Below are 27673 nucleotides of genomic sequence, written 5' to 3'. Positions count from 1 at the left end.
TCCTCATTTCTTCTCCTAAGACATCGATTCCTTTGCCACAGAGACCTGAGCTCTGACAAACCCCACACCAAAGTCTTCCTCTCTGTTCACTCTGGATGTCTGCCTTGCCTTCATTCCCCTGTGCAAACTCCCCAGTGATGCTGGAGGGACTGCAGACCTCCCAAGTAGCTTTGGAGAGTGGTTCCCCTTGAGCACCGCAGCCCCAAGTGCCACTCCAAACATAGACTTGTCTGGATGCTCTGAGAGAACTGGGAGCTATTAGCCTGTGACGGAGCAATAAACGTTAACAACTCCTTGTGCTCCCCACAGCAATCACTTCAGATAAAAGATGCACAGAGGGCCGGAGAGTTGAGTGTAGGTTCCTGATATCTCCATTTCAGAAACACAAGAATCTACTACTAGGCTAAAGGACAGCTTCAGCACTAGCAATAACAATAAGCCGATCATCCACTCTTTGGCCCGGCTGCTGGCCAAACCCAAAACAGAGATAATGTATGTTGCTAAGGTTTGACCTGTAATGCCCCACAGAGGCATCTAGGTGCTGTGGCTGGGGACAGAGGCATGCTTTGCCCTTGTCCCTCCACACAAGCGGTATAGTGTCACTGAGAAGTTCACTAAGCTTGAGGAATTTCCCCTTAGTTTGGCAAAAATCTCCAACAGCCAGCCACCAAAAAATGTTGATCTGAGAACTTTTGAAGTTTGCAAAGTTACGAGCAATTAACTGAAACTAGAGGCTATAGAGCTGTTGGGTAGCCAGTGTAGTGGTTGCTGCGTGTATGCAGAGAGTTGTTTTCCTAACATTTGTCAAGATTTTTCTGGCATCTTCTCCAGCTTTCTCTCTCTGTCTCCTCAATTTCTCTTTAAAAGCCATGCACTGTTTCACTGTTGCTTTTATGGATTCCTATACATTGTGTGTTCTCCCTTTTTAATTTTCTTTTTCTAACAAGTATGTAAAGATTAGTAAAGCAGTCCACACCAACTGAAGGAAGGTTTGGCTCCAGATAACATTAAATTCAAATACTATAGTGGTGAGCATAGCATAAATCAATAGACTTCTAAGCTTGATCCTGCAGTAAGATTTGGTAGCATCCCACATGAGATGCCACTGGAGATGGCAGTGGATCTGATAATAAGGTCTTTCCAGTGAGACCCCTGAATAGACCTCATAGTGCCATTGCTATGGGAGCACTCAGAACGATAAATGAGTGATAGGAGGCAGGAGACCCAAGAAGTTTCACTTCCAGCTCTGCCATTGACTGCCTGTGGGTGAACTGGCAGAAGCTACTTAAATTCTCTGTGCATGAAATGACTTTCATCTGTTAAATGGGAATAATACCGACCACTGAAATTTGATCAAAGATGTAATTCATGAGGAACTGGTGCAGTAAAATACCTGGAGGTCCTTAAGTAAAAGATGCATTTCCCAGTGTTCCTGTCATGCTCTCCTCAGCTATTATGTATTGAAACAAGCTGATATGTTGGTGATCTTGCTGTACCGATCTTGATTCCCTATTTATATTTCTTATTTTGTTCCTCTTCTTTTTGCTGTGGTGCCTGTGATGATCCTGCAGTTCTGGACCCCTTGTCAGACTTGATAAATAGCTTTGCTCTCTTTTACAGCCAACACCAGCAGAAAACCTATTGATTTTTATTTATTCTGATGGTGCTGCAGTAGTCTTGTCATCTCCTATCAGTATGCTGGGAATCCTCTCCTCCATTAACCAACCATTAAAACAAAACAGAACACAAAAATTAAAGAAGAGAGCACAGCATAATGTAGCATTGTCCTAAATAACCTGCAAAGTGGAGTTTGCGTTGAGGCATTTTCTTTCAAACGAAGGGAGACACAAAGCAGAACTTGTGATAACATGGCAGAGCAGTGCAGGAAAATCCTCTAGTGTCACTCTCAGGCATGTAGATCTTCCAGGTCCCACTAGGGCATAAGACCTGACAGTCCAACCGTTGAGGTTTCCTTGATTTGCTCTTACTCTGCTTGTGCACATTGGTCGGAGACATTTTGAAAGGGTCTCTGGAAATTGCTATTGTTACTCAGCAAAGCGAGTGTGCTCACCTGAGACAAAGCAAATCACTAATATAAAAGCTGATACGTGAAATGTGCGTATCCTCGAGCCACAAGTCAGCGTCCGGTTGAGTTGCTCACTTTGGTAAGTTGTGCCCATGAATAGCAGGGCCTCACTGTGAGGTGATGGAAACAAATCCGCTCACAAACATCTTCCTGATGCTCCGCTCTTTTCCTGGTTTTAGTCAGGAATTTGAAATCTGGTACAGAAGCAATTCTTATGTTAGAGATTTATCCTTTTTCCTTCTCCTTCCTTTATATTTCGTCCCATTTGTGGGACAAGAGGCCCAATGTGACATCTGCATACTGTATCTGAACAGTAAAGTCTCCAGTGTGTCTGTCTACAGCGAATATGATCCAGCCTTCTACTTTACAGTTTGGGTGTTAATAATAAGGGGAATAATAATAGTGAATACTGAGGACCACATCTAACTAGAGGAACGTGACTCTGATGCCTTTGAACAGTGCAAACATCCCCATGCACTGTGCGTACGCAAATCAGAAACTAATTGTTGTTATGTGCCAAATAGCATATTGGCAGGATTTATACAGCAAAGCTCCTGGCATCATGAAAACCCTAACCCCAAATGCTCTTCTTTGGCAGAAAGAAAGAAATTTGGACTCTGGGCTACTCTTACTATTAGATAACTGGCAGATCAAATATTTACAGGGACCATATTGTTTAGATTTTTCTTCATCCTGTTACTCTCAGCCAATCTGAACACAGAGCAGCTGAGGTTTGTTTACCCACCAAGAACTGAATCTCAGGCAGGTTATGCAGCTTTTATGTTCTGACTGGCAAATGATAATGTATAGGAAGTTAGCGATACCCAAGACGGTGCAGATCAACATGTCTTTCTGTGCTGGTTTTCAAAGTTTGATATAGTTCACCTCCCCCAACACTACTTTATTTTTCTTGACAATTGAACAAAGAGTTTAAAGTGTTAAGGGACTTGAGAATGTTTCAGTCTGTGGTCTTTGTAGTTAGCAATCTTGGACTAATTTATGTCCCTCAGGGGAATAAAAACCCAAACCCAAACCCAGGATTCCTGAGTAGATATCCCCCATAGCTTTCATATGCAAATAATTGTCTCATTGATACGACTCTGTCCTATCATGCTAACAATAAATCAGATCCATGTGCCCCCCTCCCCATTTTCCTGGTTATATTTGCTAATAAAAATATCTTATGGCTAGAAATGAATGGCAATGGTATTTTGAAAGGCTGGTGGAATGTGGAAAGTGCAGAGGTGCTCTGAGATGCCCTGGCCAGGCATACATGCCCCTGCCTTCTCTGCCAGCTGTTGGAAAGCAATAGCAATCAGCTGGGTGGTTGCAGGTCTGGTGATGTGATGAAGAATAAAAGAGAAAATAAGGCAATAAAAGGAAAATCTGAAATGATCACCATCTGTTTAGGAAACATCATACCTGTTAAAATATACATTTTCATTTTGTTCTCCTTCACTGGTTCAGTTCATTGAAGGGGCTGGACCCAGAGGTTATAAAGCATTTCACCCTAGTTCAATCTGTTGAACAGAAATGTGTTAATTTTGTTGAACCATTTGAGAAGAAGCTCACTGCAGGGGACCTTCTTTAGAAAGCCAAAAGGGGAAGAAAACTGCCACATAATGTGGCGTGCACCTCCCAAACACATACCAGCTACTTTTACCGAATACTAATCTGGCCTCAGAATTGTCTTGTGAGACTGTGGCAAAGCCCAAATCAATCCGGCTTTGAACTGAAATAGCGACAACCTGCTCCGTCCCATATAGGTACGGGACCTTGAGAGCAGCTAGACACATTCTTGACTCAGACTTCTGCCTTTGGAAAACATGTTGGATGCTCCCGTGTTGGCCTTTTGACTGTGTATAGTCTTGCCCATGTGTTAGGATGGCAGTGTGCCTGTGCACGAAGTGTTATGCCAGTTTCACAGAGGTAGAAGTGCCAAGCAAAATGGACTTGGCTGGGCAGGCTGCATAGCTCTCGGAGTGTGCTGAGAGGCTGCAGTAAGTCTTTTTTGGTACCAAGAATGTCAAAAGAGTAGGACAAGTCTGTTCTCATGTTTGCTGACATCCGTATGCTGAAGGAGGTTTTTCAGGAAGGAAAGGCAGGTTTCTGTGCGTATGTCTGCTGATGCTTGGCGTAATTGTTGAGGCAAGACTGTGCTATTAAATTGTAGGCTATAAGGATCACTCGGCAGTCTATATGGAGAAAGAGCCATAGCAGATAATGCCTTTAGGGTCACAGCTGGATTGTTGCTACACCCTTCCTCTGCCCCCCTAGTAGGTGTAATCAAGGCAAGTTTCTGATGCCTTTCATATGTAAAAAGTTAAAGGGAAAGAGAGAGAGGCGCTTTAATGAGGTCTTGATGGTTGCCTATGTAATGGTTTCCATGAAGCACGAAAGAGGAGACTATTGCACTGTTACCTACAGCCAGGCTGTGGGTAAGTCTGCCTGACCATCATGTGTCAGTGACTGGAAAGAACCATTAGCTGAATAAATTCACGTGAATGTCCATTTATAGACGTCACCACTCCAGAAAACCCTGTCCCTCAGGTAGCAACAGCAGTTTGCCCCCAGCAACTTGCAGTGGCATACATGGTGCTTTCCTAACGTACATTGTAAATCCCTCAAACTGAGGGACAGCAGGATAGAAATGCTGGGCCTCTGACGCTAATATCTTTACAGGACTTTGGGACTATGGAAAATACTATTCCTTCTGCCCTGGAGCATATGTAGCCTAAATGTAATGTACTGTAAATATGGATCGTGATAAAGCATCAGCTGGAACAGGGAATGATTAAAAAGAGAGGGGGATGTCTTTGCTTGGTAGCTCTCTGTGTATATAGCCACAGGTGGGCAAGAACCAAAGATCAGGTAAGTGGCAGGGCCTCTTGTGCCTGTAATGTGTGGGTTTATTTTTAGCAGACAGTCCCAACATTTCATCTTAAGTGTGCAAAAGTGCCTGACCACACCTGCAGAGGATCCTGAGAGCTCTGTCCCATCTACTGGATAAAACTAATTTAGAATAATTGGGGGTTTTTTAAACATTTTAATGTTTTTCACAATACAATGTGTTCCTTTCTAGATGACACCGCTAATAAACCAGGCCTGTGACGTCCTGCTGTGTAATTTGAAAGTCTATGCAGATTCTGGCAAAGCTTTTGATATCCAGAGGTATGTTCAACATGCCAGAAATTAGTAGCAGATTTAAAGAAAAAAAAAGTCAATAGCAGCGGTTATTCTAAATATGCGCTTACTGTTTAAAAGAAGATTTTTTTTCCTCCCTTGCTTTTGTAAGTGGAGATCATAGTTTAATAGAAGATGTGTCTGATAGATGCCTTTTCTTCCTGGGGGCAGCCATTGCATACTTGAAAAGTAATTTTGGAAAAGCATCTAATGTATTTCTAGCTGTTGTTTAATGAAGTTTTAACAGCTGGAAGCATAAAGGAAAGCTGCATCAGTCCCTGTCCAGTCTGCTCTCTACAGTCTGCCAATAATGTATAAATATAGGAATTGATCTAGTATCAAATCCCTCTAGTCCATCGCCCTCTTTCTTTTTTTATATGACATTTTTTGAGCACTTAATCATTCTTACCACATTCCTCCTAACCCCCTCTGATGGCACGCTAGCCTTTTGTGAAACAACGGGATCGGTAGGTACTCCAGATGAGAACGCACCATTGATTTATAAAATGACACTTTAATATTTTCCATACCGTGCTTTCTCCCATTTGTTATGCATTTAATATGCTATTATCTTTTTTGTTGCTCTTTCATCAGAGGTCTTCACTGAACTGTTCACAACACTGTCTGGCCCCTTCTCTGAGCAGATGTATTTCTTCTAGGATCCTGTACGGCATATGAGTAGTTCAAACGCATTCTTTCTCATAGGCACTATTTTGCATACACTTCATTTGCTAGGTTGGTCAGTGCCCTCTGAAGTTCTTTGTGATTTCCCCCAAATTGGAGCAGTGCAAATAGTTTTGTTTCATCTAAAGAAATAGATATTTAGCCACAATTCATCCATGTCTTTTCAAGTACATACGCAAGTGTATGTGTGTGCACAGAGATCTCTTTATTAAATATCTGAAAAAATGCTACGAAACCTTGAGATACATTATGCTTAGCCTAGTGCTCTGATTAAAATTTACCTTTTGAGTCCTTCCAGGCTTTTCCCTTTTTTCCATTTGTCCTTTTTCTTTGGCTGGTCTTTTAGCTATTGATCCATGATAGGATTTCACCTCTCAAGAGGTGCTTTGGAAAAGACCTTTTGAAAGTATAAATGAATGATGTTGACCATCTCAGAATATGATCTTCCAGTTGTTTTATCATACTACCATTTCAGCAGGTTTGACATATAAAAATGTGATTCTCATTGCACTGTAGTTTCCCAGAATTGCCTTGGGAGCTATTTTTTGGGTGTAAATACCCTATCTGCAACCTCCTGTTGTCTTGTACGTTAGTTGTCTTTAGCCATTTTGTGTTTCACCAACAACTCAAAATTTAGTTTTTAAGCTTTTTCAGTACCTTGGAGAGGTAGATGATTGAGTGCTTCTGAAATTATTGTTTTATTGCAGTGCCCTCTCTTTTAACATTTCAACTTCTAATAATGGGGGGTTTTGTGTGTAAGAGTTGAAAATCTGAAGGAGTTACTTAGCTTTGCAGTACTGTTGTTATCTTCCAAATCTGCTCTGGTGTCATCAGAATGACAGTGCCCAAAGATCATAGTTTAGAAATGCTGCTTCACAATATATATACAGGATACAATCAGCCTGAGTCCTGTCCTTCTCTTAATACATGCTTACTCAGGTTAAAACACCAGAGAATTTGATATTAGCCTTTTGTAAGGGAATATAGAAGAACAGTCATTGCAGACTTGACGAGAGATCAGAAGAATCAAATTTCAAGGATATTTTACATTCTCAGTCCATTTATCTCAAAACTAAACATAACTGCTAATGCCTGGTAGAAATAAAGATGGTGAGACAACTGGATAGATGGTCAGATATGCGGGGAGAGATTCAGTAAATTCTGAAGTTTCTAGATCATGGTCCACAGATAATTTGTAGTTCTCAAAGCATTTGCTGCTCCTCTGCAGAGATACAGATTTCACATGGTGTCAGTTCCTCTTGGTTTTGACCACGATTTTACATTACAAAGGAGCTATCAAGAAGATGAAGGAAATCCTTAACAGGAAATTTTACTTATGCACCTCTTGGCACTGAGAGCTTAGACTGGACTGGTAGTAGATGTGGTTTCTGCAGTTTAAAATGAGAAAGGAATAATCTCTTTTATTACGATGCATACTAAGAAAATGCTTATGAATCTCTGATCTGTTGCATTTGATTTCTAGGTAATAACAAATAATTTGCTTATTTTTTATAATTTTTTAGTAGAATTATTGAGCTATATGAAAATATGTTCACTTTGTAGACGGAGAGAAGGTGATCGTTATTAAGCACCAGCATTTGTCAGAATGATGGAAACATCTCTTGTTGGCAAGGCTCAAATCTAAAAGCAAAAAGAATCAGAGGCAAAAATTAATTTTATGTGATGATGGTAGAAGCAAGATATTAATGGATATGTAATTTGTAGCTAATGATTTATCATTCTTCAACTCAACGCAGGTGTTACAACTGCTTTACCTTGGATGTCGTTGGTAGCGTAGCTTTTGGTACTGAGGTGGATTCTCAGAAGAATCCCAACGACCCCTTTGTTAAGAATTGCAGAACATTCTTTGAAATGTCTTTGTTTAAGCCTCTCCTCATTCTAATCCGTGAGTATAGTCTACCTTTGTCTACTACTTTATGGTAATTTTCTAAAAGTCATTCTCAAATTGCAAAACATGCTGAAGCAGGAGCAGGAAGATGTATAGCAGACTTTATTTTGGAGGTGTTCAGAATGCAACCTACAGGCCAAATATACCCTTGAGATTTCCACCATATGCTCTACAGCTCTTGTCATCATTAATGCAACTTCCCCCAGAAACTGAGAATCTGGGAAGGTAATGCTCCAGGTTGATCTGAGTGGAAGGTTTCTGGGACCTGTAGTTTCTACGATATCTCTTTTAATACACTTCTGCATTAAAACATAGTAACTGCCCTTTGGAGCCTGGGAGTAAAGTTCTTGTGCACTTGGTTTGCCTGGTTTGATTGAAATCCCACCCATAAACAACTAATAACCCACTAAAGAAAAGAGGTGGAGAAGCATAAGCAGATAGTGTAAGTCCTCCAAATTCTTATTTGAATAGCAGCAGCAGCCTCGTTGATGGCTGTAAAGGATAAAGATGATATGTGCCACCACAGGCTGTCATTAAGAGAATGCATTTATTTTCAGGTGAATAGATAGGGGATGCAAGAATGGAGTATAAAGCCATTTAGTTCTAAGACATGAAAGCTAAGGCTTCATAGTGTCAGTGGCATTGTTAATGCAAGGGCAGTAAGAATTGTGGCTGAGGAAGCCACAGCATAATCGAGGTTGTTGAGGTTTTACCATCTTGCTATCTAGACCTGCTCACAGTAGTGTCAGGTGGCACAGTGGCAAAGTTTCCTGTGCCCATCTGATCCTGCTGGCATTTCAGATTGCACCTGTACTAGCAGTGCATGAACTGTTTCCTTCTGGAGTTGCGTATCCAAAATGTCCTGGGGTTAATGTTTAACCTGATTGCAAAGTGGGATTTGTGACTAATTTCTGAAGGGACAGAAACGTGCCCCTGTATGTCTAAGACCATGTCCTTCATTAAAGAAAGTTTCTGTAGGATTTGGGTTTGGATTTCTTGGTTGAGCTGTTTCTGCTGGTACATTATGTGGTCTGAATTTCCACACTGTGTTGCCCTGTTGGCAGCACAGGGGGGTTCCGATGACTGATTTATTAGTCTTAAGCTGTTCATAAGTTAACGAGCGGTTTATTAAGATGCAAGACTTCACTCAGGTTTCTAGTTCCTGACTATAAAGGCCGTGGACTGGAGACCATCCTTGTGATAACATCCCACTTCCAGAGTCTGTGGCCTGTTTAGAGAAGCAAAATAAAATAGCAAACCAATATCCTAATATTGGAGAACTGTAAATGAGAATGATTACTACACAATTTCATGGATCAGTGCCATAAGCTGCTAGGCTAGTTCAAGATCCCCCACCTTCTGTATGTAATTGTTTGAGTAGGCAGGGAAAATAATTCTTTGTTGTGGTGGCTCTGGGGCATCAAGAAGCTGAACTGAAATCCTGGAGCATTGTGGAAGCAAGCTTGGAAGGCATCTGTCTGGCAGGGGAGTCTCAGCCAACATGGAATTTCTAAAAGGAAATCCTTTACCAGCCTATGGGGGTGAAAGAAAAAGAGGGAGAGGGAAAGAGGAAAAAACAGGTTTCACAAAAGTAACACATCCCACTTGATGAGTTTTATAATATTAATGAAAGGAGGGGGATCTGATATGCTTTTACAGTCTGATTCTGTGTTTTCTTCTTTAAAATCTCTTACAGTTTCTTTCCCATTCATAATGATCCCATTGCTCCAGATTTTGCCGAACAAGAAACAAAAGGAACTGAATGGATTTTTTATCCAAACCATAAAAAATGCAATTGTCTTCAGAGACCAGCAAGATGCAGCTGAGGTAAGGCCATTTCTGTGATAAATATATGGATAAGCAAATGTTTTGAGAAAAAACTGGAAGTGGCATAAGCCTCAGCTGAAAAAGCAAACTCAGTCTGTTTGAACATTCAAAGCAATTTAGTGAAGATTTTATTCATTTTTATCTTTATGTACCATTGGTGTCGATACAGAATTGTTAATGCATTACAAGAAAGACTGCTTCTCTTTGTTTTTCTGTTCAAATAAGGGTGTAGAAAATGTTACATCTGGGATGACTTTCCAACCCAGTTTCTAGACCGAGAAGGAAGGATTCACCCTCTAGAATTTTTTCTCATCTTTAAGTCAGGTGTTTTGTCTATGCTGCTCTTCCTTAACAACCGGAGAAAGGGGAGCGCCTGCTGATTGTTTCAACCCAGTCATTACCTAGGAGCTTAGGTAGGTTTTATAAAGTCCTGTGATGGTTCCTAGTGCTTTTGAAAATGGAAGGGACCTGAATGTCTGATTAAGAACAGACACTTGATATTGAGATGGCTGAAGAGAAAGGTAGTAAATTCTACCTGAAGTATGCAAACTAATGAGTATGCACTATTAGCAAATTGTTTGTCACCCATGTATTTCTCTTTCATCTGGACATAAAGCAGTTCTGGGTTTTTTTGTTTTGTTTTAATCACTGTTGTTTTATGAAGTATCTGAAGGCATATGCATTTTTATGAAAGTCTCTCTATTTTTGATATATGAAGCATTTGGAACATACACATGTGCTTCAGTTCTGTGATACAAAAGTTCTTCAGGTCTACTTGTCCTTTTGGACCATTCTTTACTGCAAACTGCACATAATATCCCTAAAAATAAGTTAACCACTTAATTATGGATTTGTAGTGAGAAACAAAGAATAGCAATGAGAATTCCGTTTTAAAGGTAGCTGAGACAAGTTTTGCATATCAATTGACATGAAACATGCTACAACATACACATTAAGAAGCTGTTAATACTGAAATATAAGAGACGTTTTGTATCACTTTGAGAGGAAGAGCAATTCTGATGGCGTAACAGGGCAGGTGAAAATGGATCCTCCCAACTTTTTCTCACAGCTTAGCCCCACAGCTGTCACCTTTCAGGAAAAAATGGATTTTAGTTTACCCTATGTTACATCCAGGACACATTTAAAAATCAAATTGATTTTCAAAGATATTGCTGCCCTTTGCTGTGTTGCATGTTCTGGTCTTTTTCTTTGACTTTTTCTGCAGCGAAGTCTCACTTCTGTATTTGTTGCGCTTTATCATCACATGCTTCTTGTCTTTCCTCCAGGCCACCTTTATGAGTCTTTGCCCTCACCAGCCTTTAGGTCTTTGTCTCTGTCCTTCTTTACATCTGAAAGGTTGTAAGCACCACTGACTGGCCACAGACAATTCATGATTCATAAGCATGGTTCCTGGCCCAGGCTGAGTGCTGGAGGAATATTTTCTAACAGGGATGGTGTATCTAAGCTGCTTGCAGACACCTCATTTCTAGTGCACAGATCCAGTGTGAGCTTTTAATGGCATACTGGTGTGGCTGTATGTATGGAGAGTTTTGAATCAAAAGATTTATGCCGAAGGGGTCTGCATGAAAAGCCTATTCTGTGTATCAATTATAAAAGGGACAATGAAGCAATCTAACGTGGATTAGAAGTAGTTAATTTATTAACTGCTATTAATAAAATGCAATGTTATTTCTGTGGCAGTAGCATTGAGAGCATCGATCATGGGCTAAATCCTTCGCTATACTAGAGATGGTTGCTCCCGCAAACTGCAGACTAAGATAAAGGACAGCAGGTGGGTTTGGTCAGGAGAAGACACAAAGAAAACCAAGATGGTAGTGACAAGAGCAGGAGGCAGCATTCTCTGCATATGCAGCCTGTTTTCAGGTTTCAGTGGTTGATGGAGCAGAGGTTTAAGGTTATATTGGAAGGGATGTTGGGAGATGCTGTAAGAGATAACACATGGCAGTAGCTGCCCAGTATCAGGGCAGTGTGGAGGAAAGTACAAGGTCCATGTTTGCCTTAACAGTGTATGCACAAGTCCATGACTGGCTGTAGTCCTGCCTGCTCCTGGACTTTTGCCTAGTTTGTAAAATTGGCATATAGGAACTATATCAAACGCTGGGAGTTAGACACTTAGGACCAGACTTTTGAGAGCGCATTAAGTTCCCTTTGCAGTTCAGGATCATTAGCATGGCTTTCAAAAGTGACTAGAAAGTTTGGAGCTTCCTTTTTTTCCCCCTTTTCACTGCCTGTCTCCTTACACGCTCTTGGAATTTTGACTATTTTAGGTTGGTGGCACACAAGTCCCGTTACAAGTATAGACAACTTAATAATTTGCCAGGAACATAAAAATGGTATGTGAAACAGATCAAAATGCAGCTGTGTCCAATTTAATGCAGAAATGTAATCTGTAGAGATTAGGTGTCCCAGATAGCCCTGCATTGAAGGAGAATTATGTCCTGTGTCCTAGGTCTCGAATGATGAAATGTACCTACTGAAGTCAGTCAGAGTTTTGGCACTGAATTTTAATGAGGCCAAGATATAACCGGTAGCTGCTGGTTCTTTCTGCTAATAATGGGAGCTATAAGCAGAGTCTTACGGTCTCCCTGTGCTGCATTAGGCCAATGGGTATTCCTTAAGTTGCCACACTCCTAGATGTTACATTGTGTGCATCTTTTACTCCTCATTGATTTTATCACCATTAAAAATGCTGTTTGGTTTTTTTTTCTTGGGGGGGGGGGCAAAAAAAAAAAAAAGCCTTTGGAACAAACTGTAAAACAATGAAAAGCTCCACAAAAGTGATTCAGCTGAAGCTTGTCTTCCTCTCATCTGCAGCTAACATGAACGAAGAATAAAGAAAGGCCAAAAAACAATGTGACAAGCAAAGTCAGCCTGTTATCATCCCTGTTCTATCAGTAAATGAAACAATGGTTCTGAATGCCTAAAGATAATCCCATGGGCAGATAGTAATTTTACAGCCAGGTTTAGATCTAATAATACGCTTGCAGCTTATATGAGATCTGTGATGTCACTTTCTCTCATCCCATCGGTTAGTGCTGCAGATGTCATTTTAATTATATATTATCTTTCTTTGGTCAGTCAAATAATTCCAGTCCTGGATATTCCACTCATTTGGCTTATATACAAAAACATTTAGCAGTCGTACTTTAGAAATTTTAATATATTACATTTATTCATGGATTCAAATTATTGTAAAATGCTTTTCCCACTATTTACAGAAGAGCAAATTCACCCTGCTCAGCAGAACCAGCACAGATTTAATGCACCACTTAACACCTACTTTGAAGACTCCAGCAGGATTTAAGTGTTCAAATACCTTATCCTGATTATCTGCCCAGGTTTAAATTTCTCCCTTAGGCAAAATGTTTCCAGAAACAGGGCAAATAGACTGTTTGTTTACTTCAATAAGTGATAGTTTGATAGATTTTCATTTAATAATCTGATATGCAAATCTTTATTCATGTAAGAGTTGTTTTTTCTATCATGTTACAGCTCAGTTCTTAACCTACCAGTCTGTTTTAAATGATGATATCTAGATGAAGGAGTCTTTCATGGTGCTCAAAATTGAGACTCCTTTCTAAAACTGTGGGTTGAAACTAATCCCCCTCAGCAGATGAAAGGCCAGAATTTCATTTGTAATCCATAGTAATAACAACAGTTGAAATGTAACAATTTAAGGATATTGCAAAACATTATTTTTTGAAAATCACAACAGATCTGTGGGAAAATCCAGTTTTCAAAATACGTGCCCTTTAACAAGGAGAATTGGAGAGTTCATAGAGGCTGCAACACATTCTTCTGGCATCTCCTGATTTTTCCAGTCCTACTGTCTGCTGTGAATGCATAATTCAAGGTCACTGATCCATGCCAGGCAGGTAGTGACCTGATGATGTTTCTGATGATGATCAGCTGTTTCTTGGTGGTCTCAAGCCGATTTGAAATGAGAGGGTGGCAAAGCACAGAGAAGTATCACCAGAACTGTATTCATTGGCATCTCGGTTGGCAGTTTAGTCAATCTGGCTGGAGACCTACAGACTACCTGAATGCTTTTGGTGTAAAAGCGCAGAGCAGACAGAAGGAACAACGGGAGAAGAGTGTGAAGGCTCTGCTGCTGTGAACCACGCTGCCCATGAGCCACGTGGTGTAAAGCCACAAAAAAGCTGTACAGGGCTGTCAGTCCTGGTGATGATCTGCCCTCCCGTGAACTGGTATGGCCCTGGGATGCTCTGTACTCTACTGTGCCAAGTCTAGATCACAAGAGGTTTTCCTCTGGTCAGCAATTGCCAGTGAACAATTGCAACCCCCTCCAGTTTTCCCCATTTCTCATCCTCATTCCTACCAATCCTTTCCCTGATCCCTGGTAAGTACAGTCACCCGCACACCCAGGCAGACACAAGTGATTCCTGGTGTGTGGAGATCCTTTGGTTTTCCAGCATCAGCCATGGGAGCCTAGAAAGGTCGGGAAACTGAATTTTGAGGAAGTCTGAAACTAAGCTCTTGAAATGCTTGCAAAGCAGAGAGAGCTGCTTTTTCACTATTGGGTAGCAATAGTAACATACTACAAGGAAGTGGTATCTTTTAATATCTTTCTGGGAAATGATGATGGCCCGGTTACAACTTTAATCTCTGGAACACTGACTCCCAGGGAAAAAGGTGCAATGAGCTCCCCTAAATGCTTTACCTAAGGGGAAGAGGGACATGTGTGTGTGTACCTGCAGTCTGGTGGATAAGGGACAATCTGAAAACCTAATTACTGTGGCGCTCTGTTCTTTTCTCTTCCTTCCTTAGCAGTTCCCTGGAGTTTTTCCTTTTCATGAACTAATGAACTATTTTATTCAAGAGCTGCTTGAAATGAGTTGAGCAGAGGTAATCCTCCTGAAAAAGTCTGATCCTCTCCTTGTCAAGGGAAAACTATACAATTACTAAGAAAACTTAGTTAAAAATTTGCTAAATACTATGTACATTCCAGGAGCTATGTGTGTGTTTGAACTGTGGAAATGCAGTACAGATGTTAAAAAGTAAATATTTTTCTAAGGAAACAGCAGATGTGAGGATTAGACACCTTCTAATAGTGTGCAGTTTTCCTGCCTTTGTAGAAAACCAAGCAAAAGTTGTTTATATTTGAAAGAAGGTGGTGTCCATTTAAGGATACACACTCTATGGCAATATTAAATAATCCATTTTTACTGATTAATAAAGTCAGTAAAACAAAGGATCAGTCTGGTCCTTTTGTTTTTCTAAGTCTGTAGGAGGGATGCTGCGATTCTGTTCTGCTGGGCTGTTCTCACGGTTTGATCATGTCATTATCCACTGCCTTTGTTGGGAAGAAATGTGAAGTGGGCTTTCCAGAAAGGTAGATGAGTGTCTTAAAGATATAGAGGGAATTTGTGCTAAATATGGGGTTTGAACCCAAATCTTAAACCTGTATCTCTGCTGTTTCGAGCAGAAGGTTATAATTTCTCTAGTGTATGCTAAAAATCTTTTGAACATTAAACCTGGTGTCTGTGCTTGGGCAGCATACAGTGATTCTACGAGGGGAAAAAAGTGGCATTATGTCAAAAGGTGTTTTAGTTATTCACCTTCTTTTAAAAATCAAACCGTTACTGCTTGCTTTTAAAATTGTGTTCCTTCCTCCTCACATTTGAAGAAAAATCCTTTTTCTCTTTTTTTTCCCTTTTGCTTAAAATGTAATGAATTTTATAATTTTCTTGGGATTTCTTAAGCAGGCATTTAAACATAGCAAGGCCTCAAAACCTCGAATGGAGATGAACTCGAAATCCCTATTACTTTTGGTCACCAGTTGAAATTTCTTGATCAGTCTGTTGTTATCTTTCCAACGATGAATTGCAGGCCTACGAAATGTGATCTTTTGGTTTCAGGCCGCCGAAGTGTCTGACTGAGGTGCTTTCATCATGAAATGCAGTTCTGCAGTCTCTCTGCTCAAAAGAGATCAAGGACAGAATAAGTAACGAGAGCGGTGACTTTCTCACCTCCCTGAGGCATGTTGATGGAGAAGCAGGAAAGAGCTTTGCATTACTGCTGCATCTGTCCCAGTTCTGCAGCCCAGCACACCTGTGAGCCCAGCACTTTACAAGCACTGCAGTCACAAGAAGATAGCAAATGTCCGCTTGGTTACCTGCTGCCAAGCAAGCACATACCAGGTCTGCTTGCTATCACTCGCCCTTTGCTCTTATCGCGCCATTTCTACTGCCTCCTCAGTCATGGATCAGAGTACTTTATGGATCCTAGACAAGGAACAGGCAGATGGTATCATGTATATATTATCTGCCCAACTCCAGCAAACCCTGCAGCAACTGTAACAAAATAATCTTGGCATCTGGGACCCTTTCTCCAATACCTCCATCTCTCCCCACTCCCTTTTAGTCTTTTTCAGCCACTGCTGTGTATCTTCATTTCTTCTTCAAGGGGTGACAGGAGTGTTCCTATCTTGTATTTCACATGTCCCACCTCAGCTACAATCTGGGGTCCAAGCTGCCGTCATGCACATGAGCAATCTCATTGACTTATTGGAGCACCGCTCACATGCTTCAGTTTGCAAGAGGTATCCAGAGTTGCCAAGACTGATCTTGCAGACAGTGCTGGGAAGATGTGAGTATTTATGCAGGAAAAGCTAATCTCACTTTCTAAGAGATGCGTGCTGGAGCTCGTTCAGAGGACCTTCCAAAAAATGGGTTTTTTTCCCTTTTCTGGGCAGAACAGGGGAGGTTCAGATGCTCCCTATAGCAGCATTAATCCACAGAAGTCATTAGGCCAACAGGGTGCCTTCAGAGTTACAGAGAGGAAGGACTTAAACGCTTCTGTCCATAAGGTTTGCATGTATTTTCCTCCTGTTTTCACCAGCCGGTGCGGGAAGTGAAGATGGACATTTGGCTTTGCTGATCTACAGCATATGAGAAACATCTTTTAATTGAGAAGAGTGGGATTTTTAGTGTTGAAAAAAGGCTTTTTCATCCAGAGTAAAAAATAAATAAACCCACATGCTCAGTTGTTGGTAATGTCAAGGGTTTTAGTGACTTTTTAAAATTGTGTTTATATGGGAAAATCAGTCACTTGAAATATGGTTTATCAAAAATCCAGGCCAAAAGATGGCTTAAGGACTCTTTCAAATAATGTTTGCAGTAAAATTTCTCTGAAGAACTGGAGGAGGAAAGAATTAAAAGGCAAACCTGTCTTTTTCAAAGAAGCCGCCCCATCCTTGAAGGGGAGATCAAAAGTCCTTTTTTTTTTTTTTTTTTGGCCAGCCCTACTTACACCTCCTTCTAGGTGCTGGCTGTTGTGGCTATACCCTGTTTTTCCTGTTCTTGATACTGAAGGGGAGGGAGTGGTCACAGCTCTGTTTTATGTGTCCATAAAAATAAGAAGAGCAAGAGCTCGTTGTGCGTTGAAGGTGGGATCCAGCAAACACTGGTCTGTGTCACTGAGCTTTGTGGACAGGCAAAAAACGGAGGGTGAGGAAGCCAAAAAAAAGGTGGTTGTTCCTTAGAAGGGCCTGGGTCTCTTGCTTCTCCTCTGCAACCTAGACCTGGCCTGCCCCATCATGAATTTTTTGCTTTACCCTCCCTTATGATGGCAAGGGGACCCTGTGCTTGTTATCCAGAGAGAAGTTCAAACATTGAAAATCCTGTTTATGCCTGTGGTAATTCCCTGTAGGCAATAACGTCAGTGCTGGCCACTTGTCCCAGCCTGATCCTGTGCTAGTAATGAGTATTCGCAGCATGCATTTCAATGTCTGATTAAACCTTTCTGAAAGGCCATCTGTTTGAGGAGGATGTGGCATAGGCTTTAATACTTTTTATACCTAGTACTCCATACTGCTGTTTCATGACCTTAGACATAAAGTTTGTCCCCTGGTTAGTTAGCATCTCTCCTGATACTCCAATCAGAGAAAATAATTGGATCAAGGCTGTTGCAACCTGTTGGGTCACTCTGTGTCTTTGGGGAAATGTTCCTGGCTGTTGAGTCACAGAAGTTGCATGGATCTAATGAGACTTTCCTATGTCCAGAGCTGAGAAAAAGGTATCTGTTTTCTGGGAAGGGAGTAAAGCATCTCCAGCTTTCTTTTCTAGCACTCGGGGCAGAATCAGATGTAGTCATATATCTGTTGATACATGCCAAATCAGTAAGTAATCTGGCCTTTTTGTTGCATGTTCTCATCTGTGCAAAATATCCAGCCTAAGCAGCGTCACGTCTGTCTTTCAGGGTCATTTTCCTATAGGCTTGGAAGCGCAGTTTTCCTTTGCAATTCCCTCAGCATAAAGTAAATCTTCTCCAACTTGTCTTTTCCCACTTCCTGTCATTTGCTTTCCTTCATGGTACGGTCTTGGTATTCATCCCTTTGGCTGAAAGGAAAAAATGTCACCCTGAAGTTGTGTACATTCCCTTTCTTTTATAACTTCTCTCTCTTACAGTTCCTTGTCTCTTCTGTACGTTACCCTTGCGGTCTGTCCCTCCCAAATTTCTCAGAAGATCCTACTTGAGGTCACTGAAAGCCTTTCCTTTTTCCTGCTTAATCTGTGATCTGGTCTTCATCCAGGGTGTGGGGTTTTCAAATCAGCAAACAAAGGGACTCTTGCCATAAAATGAAATAATCTGGAGATTAATTTTCTGCATAACAGGGTGGTGGCCTTTAATGCCAAGGTGGGATATAAGATCTAATCTTCATTTACATAGCCTTTTTTTTTACTTACTCTTGATCTAAATATGCAAGGGATCTGTTGTCTGGGACTGGGATTTTTATTTATTTATTTTACCTTGCTGTTCAGAGCAATAGCATGTTTGGGAACTTTCCCTCTACAAACAGATTTTCTTCTGACACATGTAACTAGAGCATAGCATCCTAATTCTTGATTTAGAAAAAAAGCACAGATTTACTGACCTAATTGCAATAACAAAGCTTTCCCTTTCTCTATCAGTTTTAAGAGTTTTGTCTTTCATATTTAATCCTTTTTTTTTCCTTATATCTGTTATTGGTTCACCATCCTTCCTCCCTGAGTCACTCCCAGAACTAGGAAGGGAGTTGCAGCACTTGTATTAGTGGGTGATCTTCAAATTTGTCTCTGCTAGTCTCTCTGTGTCTCCATTTGCCTACAGAGACCTCTCTCAGCCCCACGCGCTGCCTTCTTTTTGCAATACAGTATGACCTTTTCTGAAGCAGTTATGAAAAAGCCGTTCCATGATATTTCATTCTGGTTCAACCGTCTTGTCCATCTGTTGGCATGTTTTGATCCCTGGAGGTTTTTCCCTTGATCTGTCTCAACTGTTGGTATCTACTTTGCACTCCTTTGATATTTCTCCCTTTTCTCTTGTGTCTACTTACTTTAGCAGATCCATACTCCTACTTATAAGAGACACCGACAGCCTGTTTTGCCAACAGGAGAACCATTTATGTGGCCAGCATTTGGATGCCAAGTGCATGAAGTTGCTTTTCTTGTGAACCTGGTGGCAAGTCAGTCTGACCATCTGAATGCACAAAGGTGACCAACTTTGTTTGCCAGGGCAATTCTCTTCTTGCCACCGTGTCCAGGCTGCCCCAGGGGCTGCCTCTCCCCGGCAGCCTGCTGGACCCAGCAGAGCTGGAGGCCTTCACTAGACCACATCCGCTCATGACCGTATCTGGATTTTAAGGATAATTTAACATTAGGGCTACTTATTATGGAAAACAACAGATTGTCTGTCACTGGAAACCTTGAGGAGAGGCTTTCTAAAATGTTCCCTCGATGTCAGCCAGCTGTGAGGCAGGAATTCCTGCGTGGCGTTCCTCCATCTACCTTTTGCTAAAGAGCAGCCTGAACGGTTGCGGCGATTCCTCTCCCTCCCCCAAAATCCACCTAGGAAATCCTGCATTGGCGGCAGTCAATGGCAGCCTTGCCCTGGCTTCATAGCCTGTGACTGTGCAGGGCTTTCTCCACTTTCTTCGCAGAGACTACCCTTCATTTTTCCCTCTCACTGGGATAAGCAAGCTATATCTACAAGAGACAGAGACTAGAGGGGAGCCGAGCACCTCCTTTCTCTCTTCAACAGAAATGTACACTTTTTAATAATGTAATCTCAATTAAAAACATACCAATTAAAATGGGCTTTTTAGTAGGTCTCTGGGGAGAGGGAGCCATAATTCACATTAAAATGTAAAGCTTCAGAAGCAGGGAGAGCTAGGTGCATTGCAAGTGCCCAAATATTCGGTGATTTTAATTACAATGGAAACTTGATAAATTGCTTTGTGCCACAATCCATTATTAACAGCTTAATGAATATCACTGCTGCCTGTTTTAAACTGCTCCACGGTGAAAATTGTTGTCAGTATTTCAATTGCAAACTCTGATTTTTAGCGTGTTTGTAACTTGGCCCCTTAAAAAGGGGAGGAAGGTGAAAGTCTGCAGGCTTGGCTTTGGGTCTGGGTAAGTTCTGCTGGCTGCAGCATCCTGAGAGAGATACAGGAGGAAAGATGGAGCTTTTGTGTTTCACCAGTATTGGGACTGGCCAGGGGTTATATCTGCTCCTTGCACAGTTTAAGAGGAATGTCACAGCTGTTCCTTGGGCATGCAAAGGGCCCTTTTGCCAGCTGAGGGGTCACCAGAGCACAGGGCTACCTTTACATGTGCTGTGTCTCTGCACAATACCCATGAGGCTGGAGGACTGTTTGGGGTGTCTGCTCAGGAGTAAAGGGAAGCAATAATGTAACAGCCCATGGTCAAGCATGCTGATGAGCTTATTTTGGAGCGAGCAAAGTGCAAGTTGGTTCAAATTTTCCAAGTTTTAGCTAGCAAAAAGCCGATTTGAGGTATGGAATTAGGCAAATCCTTTTAGAGCACTGAAATGTATACAGTGGTTGCGCTCAGCTTTGAACAGGGACGAAACATTTAATTTTTCTGGACAGTTATTATGGCTGTAATTTTGCTAATGTTAAGATGCTACATATTTATGTGTATATTTATAGTAAACTTGGTACCTTTCCCCTCCTTTTCAAAGCAGCTTAATATTTCAAGGATAAAGGTTATTATTAGGAATGTTATTATTTTAGATGCTAACAGCAGGTATAGTGGGCTTATAGTCATGCCCCATTGAAGTGTTAAGCCGTAGGGATTAAATAGCCATGGTCTGGCTTCTATGAGATTTATTACTTACTGTGGGTGTTCTGTTTTCACTTTTCACTTGATCGTGTGGTCTGACTGGAGGGTCACAGTCCCCAAAGTGGGGTTACTGCCAGGTGTTTGACAAGATCTTGACAAGATTTGAGTGAGATGCAAGGTAGATCTCAGGACAGAAATGACTGGGAACTGGTCTTCTGATTCAGAGAAGTCACAAGCACGTATATGAGATAAACATGATTTGTCTGAATGTAATTAATGTCTCAAGTTTTGCTATTATTATTCTGATTATGTTTTTCTGGAAAACAACAAAAGCATATTCACTTTCCCCATCTCAGAAATGGCAGCATTACTCATAATGATGTTAACTTGCACCCTGCCAATTACACAGAGCTCTCCTGGTTCATTATATCAATAATTACACATAGGATTTTTTTTTTCTTGAGAAAAATCTTTCATTGACAGAGGAGTAATGATGCCTGTAAGTTGCTTAAGTATTGCTCAGTCAGGGATATGTAAGATGTGGGAGATGTCCTCATATTTTTGGGGAGAAAGGCAGCTGGTATTCTGGCATGCTCTTAATATTCATGTGTTTCTGAAGTTGTATTTTTTTTAGTTTGACTTTAGGAAGCATTCCAGACCACAGCGCTGCCTAACTGTCACTTTTCATGCATCCCTGTACTGGCAGAGGACAAAGTGGCATGAAATATATAAAATGCCATCTAATTTTTCTTTTGTTCTTTAATTGGCACACACACACTTCTTCTGTGTGTTTACCAGTGTGCACAAAACGCCTATATTTGCAAGGTAATAGCTGTGTAAATATTAGAAAGTCATAATGAAACTGTGTGAAGGAAAGGAGAGCAGGGGGAGAATCCTTCCTGCTACCGAGGAGCCATCTATTGGATAAAACCCATAACTGAACCAAGCAGCCATGAAACTGCGGAGGATAACACAATTTGTTATTGGTCACAGGATAGCTCAAAATAATCCTTCCCTTCCCAATGCTGCTTTCACCCACTGCGTTAGAAACTTGTACCCCTTCATGCACACAAGTGGAGAGTCAGATGTAGAGGCGATTTATGTACTATAGGTAAAAGCCAGTTTAATATAGCTGAAGATCCAGGATAAATCCTAACGTAGGGTGCAGGTGTGATCATGAATGGATAAGCCAGCAGTAGGATTGCCTGCCAGCAGTGGAGAGCAGTTGCTCAGACAAGTAATAGAAAAGAGAAGTGTTTTTACCATATTGTTAATAAAGAACATAAATAACATTAACAGTACTTTTTTGTAACAGTGCATGTCATTTATATCAGTCTCACAGCCATAATTAGTTTAGTTTAAAAAAAAATATTTTTTTAGTTACTCAGAATTACTTAAGGCCATCACAAAACCAAATAATGAGGTGTTCCTTCCCTCAAAACATATGCAATCTATATGTAATGTGATGCAGAAAGAGAGGATCTTGAACAAACCGTGGGGAGAGATGAGGGAGGACAGGATGTGAACAGTACGTTCCCAGGATGGCCCTGAAACGTCCTGATGGCTCTTCAAAGTGAGTGGTGGGGCTTTGCTAGCATGTTAAAGAGAGCATATGGGGCAGGAAGAACAAAGGATGAAGAAGCAACAGTGAGATTCCTGTCCATTTTCTTGAATGTCAGACAACTGCTAAAAACAGAACTGATTATTAATCAGGAATTAAATTTAAGCAAATACAATTATAATCTGTGGCAAATAGAAAAGGAACAGAGGGCTGCCTGCAACAGCAGCCTTTAGTCAGCAATTTGAGTCAGCAGAGGGTCAAGCTTCTGGGTGTCAGACACTGAGCCTAAAACACTCCCTTCCTGCATCCTCCCTTCCTCCTGCGAATAGCGGAGGGGAGCAGTGTCGGATGGTTTGCTGGGAGGCCAGATAAGCTTTGGGAGAGGATGCGTGCGTACCATGTGCAGCAGGGTGGTCAGCTCGCTGCTGGTTTGGGAGTCGGTGCCTGTTCCGCACGCTGGCGTGCATGGGGGGGCCTGGCCCAAGCTGTGCTTCTTCCCCAGCACCCAGTTATTTCTTCTCTTGCTGTATTTGCCCGCTGTGGATTCGGATAACCTCACTCCTCCACCTCCAAGCAGCAAAACGTGTGGGGCAGGAGAAGCTCAGCAACCACGCACACAAATCCAGTATTTATTGTTTGTACTCTGATAATGCCAGGAGTCGTTATCGGAAATGTTCTGTCGTTATCCTAAATGTTTTGCAAATACAGAATAAGGCGGTTACAGTCCACTGTTACCAGTGTTTCTTGCTCACCATGATGCAGGGATTGGGAAAGCTGGATGAGACTCTCTAGCCATTGCATTTTGGGCTGTTTTCTGAGCCTTCCCCTCGCGTGAGTGCAGTGGAGGGAGCTGTGGTGGTTGGACTGTTGTGCCCTGCTCTGGGCTGAGGCTGCCAGCCCAACGCAGCAGAGATGCCAGCCAGCTGCCACAAAGTGCATGACACTCGTTTGCCTTTAGACTGGATGGAGAAGCTTAGCGCTTCTCTTCGACACCCAGCTCATTCTGCTCAGCCTGGTATTGGAAGGAAAATCCCCAGAGTCAGAGGCAACGGTCAGTTCATTAGGGGTGTAAATGGACTAGGCTGCAGGCAATCCCTTGGTTTTACACTGAAGAACTACTGGAAGGGCTTCCAGCTCTCTAAGCAAGCCATAGGTTTCTCTGTGGGCCCACATAATTAATGAAACAATCAAATAGCTGTGTGCCTTATTTTCTCTCTCCCATAACTGTAGTATCTCTTCATCCTACATACCACTTCAGCCAAGTTAGGCCTCCAGTGAGGATCTTTGCAGCTCACAGTCAACAGACCCACACACTTAAGATTAAAAACAGCCTCCTTCTACAAGAGCCATAAAAAGCTATGTTAAACTTGCCTTAACTAGAAACAGTTCTTTGCTCTCTCTCCGTTCACTAACAATTAGATCTGAAATTCAAATTTATTTTCATCCCTGGACTGTGAGGGAACATCTCGAGAAGGAGGCTGTTGTCTTTCAAGATGTGAGCCCTCTAGTGCTACTTGCAGCAGTTTAAGCTGAAGGGAGATGGGTACCTAACAAAATCTTGTTTTTAAGAATTCTCCCCGGCTTTATTTTCAGGTCGAATTAGGCTTGCCCATGCCTCTGTAGATTACTAACGCTCTTACTTTAACCTTGCATTTTGAAGGTCAGAAAAGCGCAAAATTTTTGAGGAAGAAACCAGCAGTACCAAAGCATGCTTCTCCCTCACCTCATGAATGGAGGCACTACTACGTGAAAAGAGTTTTTTATTTTTCAGCGGTATGATTATCAGCATGCTTTGTTAAAGACCTACTGAAGTAATATATGTATATAGAGAGACACATATACAAGTAAAGGTTGTGGAGCCTCAGACGTTACGGGTGTAGCTGGGTGAAATCTAATGATCTGCAACATCTGCAGGGACTCGCTGGAGGAGGGGAAACCTCTCCAGTGACAAAAACGGTTCAGTGCTGGGGTGGACTGCCTGGGGAGGCTGTGGGAAGCTGGAGTTTGGCTGGGTTTTTAAGAACAGGTTAGACAAACAGCTGTCAGTGTTGCTTTGGCTGATGCTGCCTTGTGGCAAGGGGATGGAGTAGATAGCTTGCTGAGTTCCTTCCAGGCCTCTTTCCGCCATGTGATGGTGCTTTTGCCTTAAACTCTTTGAGTCTGTGTAAATCTGTTTTCATCCTAGGTCTTAAAGGGTTTTCTGAGATCATCATTAGCTTTTCCTCATGGGGTTTTACAAGACTTGATGCGTGTTGTACCGATTTTACAGATGGAGAAGCTGTACCAGTTATAACTGTGTTTTAAAGGCAGAAAAGGGAGTGCAGCTTTAAGCATCCCAGCTTCTGTGGAGCTCAGTGCTTTAACCAATAATTCATATCGGCCACTCTGCAGATTTAGTGGCAAACTCAGCCAATAAAATCCGTGTCATGCTTGAATTTACACTTACTTACTCTTGGGTTTTTTTATATTTAAAGGAACATTGGTCACATGTAGAAGATGTTTTGTTACCATGTTTAATACTTTCCATGTTCAGGTGCTTTCATCAATTTGCTGACGTACCTGCACCTTCTGGGCCTGCTCAGCATTTCATGTAGCATTTTTGCAACATTATTGTAGGCACACTTCTTTTTTCTTTCAAGCAGAAAGCAAAGGCATTGCTGTGGCTTCTGACGTCAAATGCCATGTCACTGAACACTCACAGTGCTCCCTCATTGCTGTGAACTACTGCCAGAAACTCGCATAGGAGTTTAGTGATGATAATATATGAAAATATCAGAACAAGTCCAAAGTTATACAAAATCTTCTCAGTCTGGGGTCTCACTACAAATGTTAAGATCAGGCCAGGCTGGCAAAAGGCTGCTCCACTTTCCAAGTGGGCACTCAGTGAGATTTTTTTTTTTGCTTTAAATTTACACAGGTTTTCAATGCAAGCTATATTGCTTTGTAAGACGTGCCTGCCCACAGACATTCAGCCCATTTACAATAAAAACATTACAGTAGTTTCACCAGCTGACGTTAACAAATGCAAACAAAAGAGTTTTTTCTGCCAGACCGAAAGCCTCCCAGCCGCTCTCAAACAGTGGCCGTACCCTGCAGTTCAACAGACTCCAGGTCCTTCCAGAGCTGAGCATCACCCGTGAGAGCACCATGCCCTCAGCCTTCAGACGCACAAATTTGAGGGCTGTCAGCTCTGGCCTCCCAGTTTATTCCAGCTTCTGGGTTCAAGCACAACGCAAAAGGACCATCTCTGAAATGTTTTAGGACTGGATGTATTGGCAGAGAGACTGGCTTTTTTGTGATTTCACCGAGGAACCAAACGAAACCTGCAAGTGTTAGGGAGAGGTTGAACCTGATCCTTTCAAAGCAGTTTGGCAAAATGATCGTTTTAGTGGGACTGCATTTTGTGCTTCTTTTTCAAAAGGATCTGGGTAGCTACCGCAGTGCTTTACCGATAACTTCAGGGTGACACAGATTTGTCTCACCTAAAAAGATGGTTGCCAAACCAAACATACAAAAAGCGACCCGGATAGAAACTAATACAGCAGTGTTTGTACATTTGTAGGAAACTGAAATAATATGAGATGTGAGCTTTCTATCTGTTAGATAAGGATTCTGAAGCTTAGCTCCTGCTTTTTTGAGCTGCCATCAGAGCATTTGAGAAAGGCTAGGAGGGTCTGCGCAGTTTATTGTGAGTGGTATTATATTAGCAGCATCACGTTTGTATGACTTTTGCACCACAGCAAGTGCTTTACAGAATACCAACCGATTATGTCATCTAGTTTGATTCCTTGATTCATCTTGAAGTTGCTTTTTGTAGTTCTGGGCTCTTTTGAACTCAAAATGGGGAGCTGAACTATCAGAGTGGTGCAAAATTTGCATTTAGTTTGCAGAAAACACAACTGAAATCCCAGCATTAAGAACAAAAATTCCAACTGATACACATTTGGTAGTTTTCCTTAAGTAATTTTTGGCTTCACCTTGCAGAGAAGTTGAATGGCTCAATCCCTCTACCAAAAGCATAACCCAAGGGTCCCCTGGATCCCCAAAGCAGTGGTGAATTTGCCAAAAGGTCAGCTGGTATGTCAATCTTAGATATGAAAACACAGTTCCCTGTTAAGAATGGAAAGAGCTGGAGACATCCCCCCCCACCCAGGACCCTTGCCTCCTGTGAGAAAAGTCATGATACATCATGCATGTGAGTGATATATCTCTCTTCTTCTGACAGTTGCAAAACTTAAAAGCAGTGATTTGAGGAGGGGTGATAGATACTGCCGGATTGGCCTTCCCCAGTATAGCACACATCTATTCTTCCAGTGTGTAGCACATAGCTCGTTACAGTTCTGTGCAGAATGATTTCTCTGCATGGCCAGGTGATGTTTAAGGAGACTAATGAGAGAAATGATACGGCCCAGAACACTGGTGTCAGGAAATATATTGCAAGGTGTCTATCTTGGGGAAGCTGAAAGCGGGGCTTGTCTTATTATATATTTCAAAGGGGATGTCTGTGTCACCACCAAGTTAGACATGCACCCCGTCCCATATTGCATTCAAATTAGATTTTTTCAAATAGTAGCTTTCCATTCAATTTTCATTGGCTTAATGATAGGCTCTGTGTTATATGGGGGCAAAACAAGAGTCCATCGCATTGGCACGCCATTCTTTTGAAGCAGGAACTTGTTTCTGAGGCCATTGTAACATAACTATGCAAGTGTCAGAGGACAGGATAGAGGCTATTATGGGCTTCTGCTTTTTGTGAGGAAAATCAAACAAATGTCCCCGATGGAAAAAGGAAGCCAGCTGCTGTATGTGATGACCAGAGAATGTTTTTGTGCAGTGACACTGTCAGTACCTGGTCTGTTGTCAAACTGAAAAAACCTGCCTTTTCTTTTTTTTTCTGCTGTCAACCGAAGTGGAGAAAACCCCCGTGAATTTTCATGAGATACCTTTTCCTCATTTCCAGCACTTAACAGTCCAATTATATTTGGTTTTATGCTAGCGTTTGCCTCTATTGCCATTGTTAGGTTTTTGAGTCAGAGTGATTTTTCCATCCTGATGGTGCGGAAGAAAAAATATGTTTCATTATGACTGGTTATAACCCTGGAAATCTTTCCTCTCGCTTGGGTTGATGACGATTTTTTATGTTGCATTCTATACTGATGCCTAAAGTGAAGTAGAATGAACCATAAGGAAGAGAAGCTTTGCTAAAATATAGCTCCTTCCACTTTGTAGAATTATCTTGGAAAAAGCTTGCATCTTTCTAATTTTATACTTTTTTTCCCCCACTATTATTCAAGTAGTTTTTACAAATGAATGTT

General features: G+C 41.6%; 1 protein-coding gene across 5 annotated transcripts in view; it reads left to right on the top strand.

Moving 5' to 3' along the window:
• TBXAS1 (thromboxane A synthase 1) overlaps nt 1-27673 on the top strand; it is a 248046-nt gene that overhangs the window by 147199 nt on the left and 73174 nt on the right. For all 5 annotated transcript variants that reach the window (XM_072871750.1, XM_072871751.1, XM_072871749.1 and 2 more), the window contains 3 exons: nt 5169-5257; nt 7711-7859; nt 9559-9689. In XM_072871750.1, the coding sequence (XP_072727851.1) occupies nt 5169-5257; nt 7711-7859; nt 9559-9689 (369 nt within the window). The remainder of the gene's footprint in view (nt 1-5168; nt 5258-7710; nt 7860-9558; nt 9690-27673) is intronic.

Source organism: Ciconia boyciana, chromosome 1, assembly GCF_034638445.1.
Source record: "Ciconia boyciana chromosome 1, ASM3463844v1, whole genome shotgun sequence".
Classification (NCBI taxonomy): Eukaryota; Metazoa; Chordata; class Aves; order Ciconiiformes; family Ciconiidae; genus Ciconia; species Ciconia boyciana.
The sequence above is the reverse complement of the archived record's forward strand: the minus strand, read 5'-3'. Positions and strand labels throughout refer to the sequence as shown.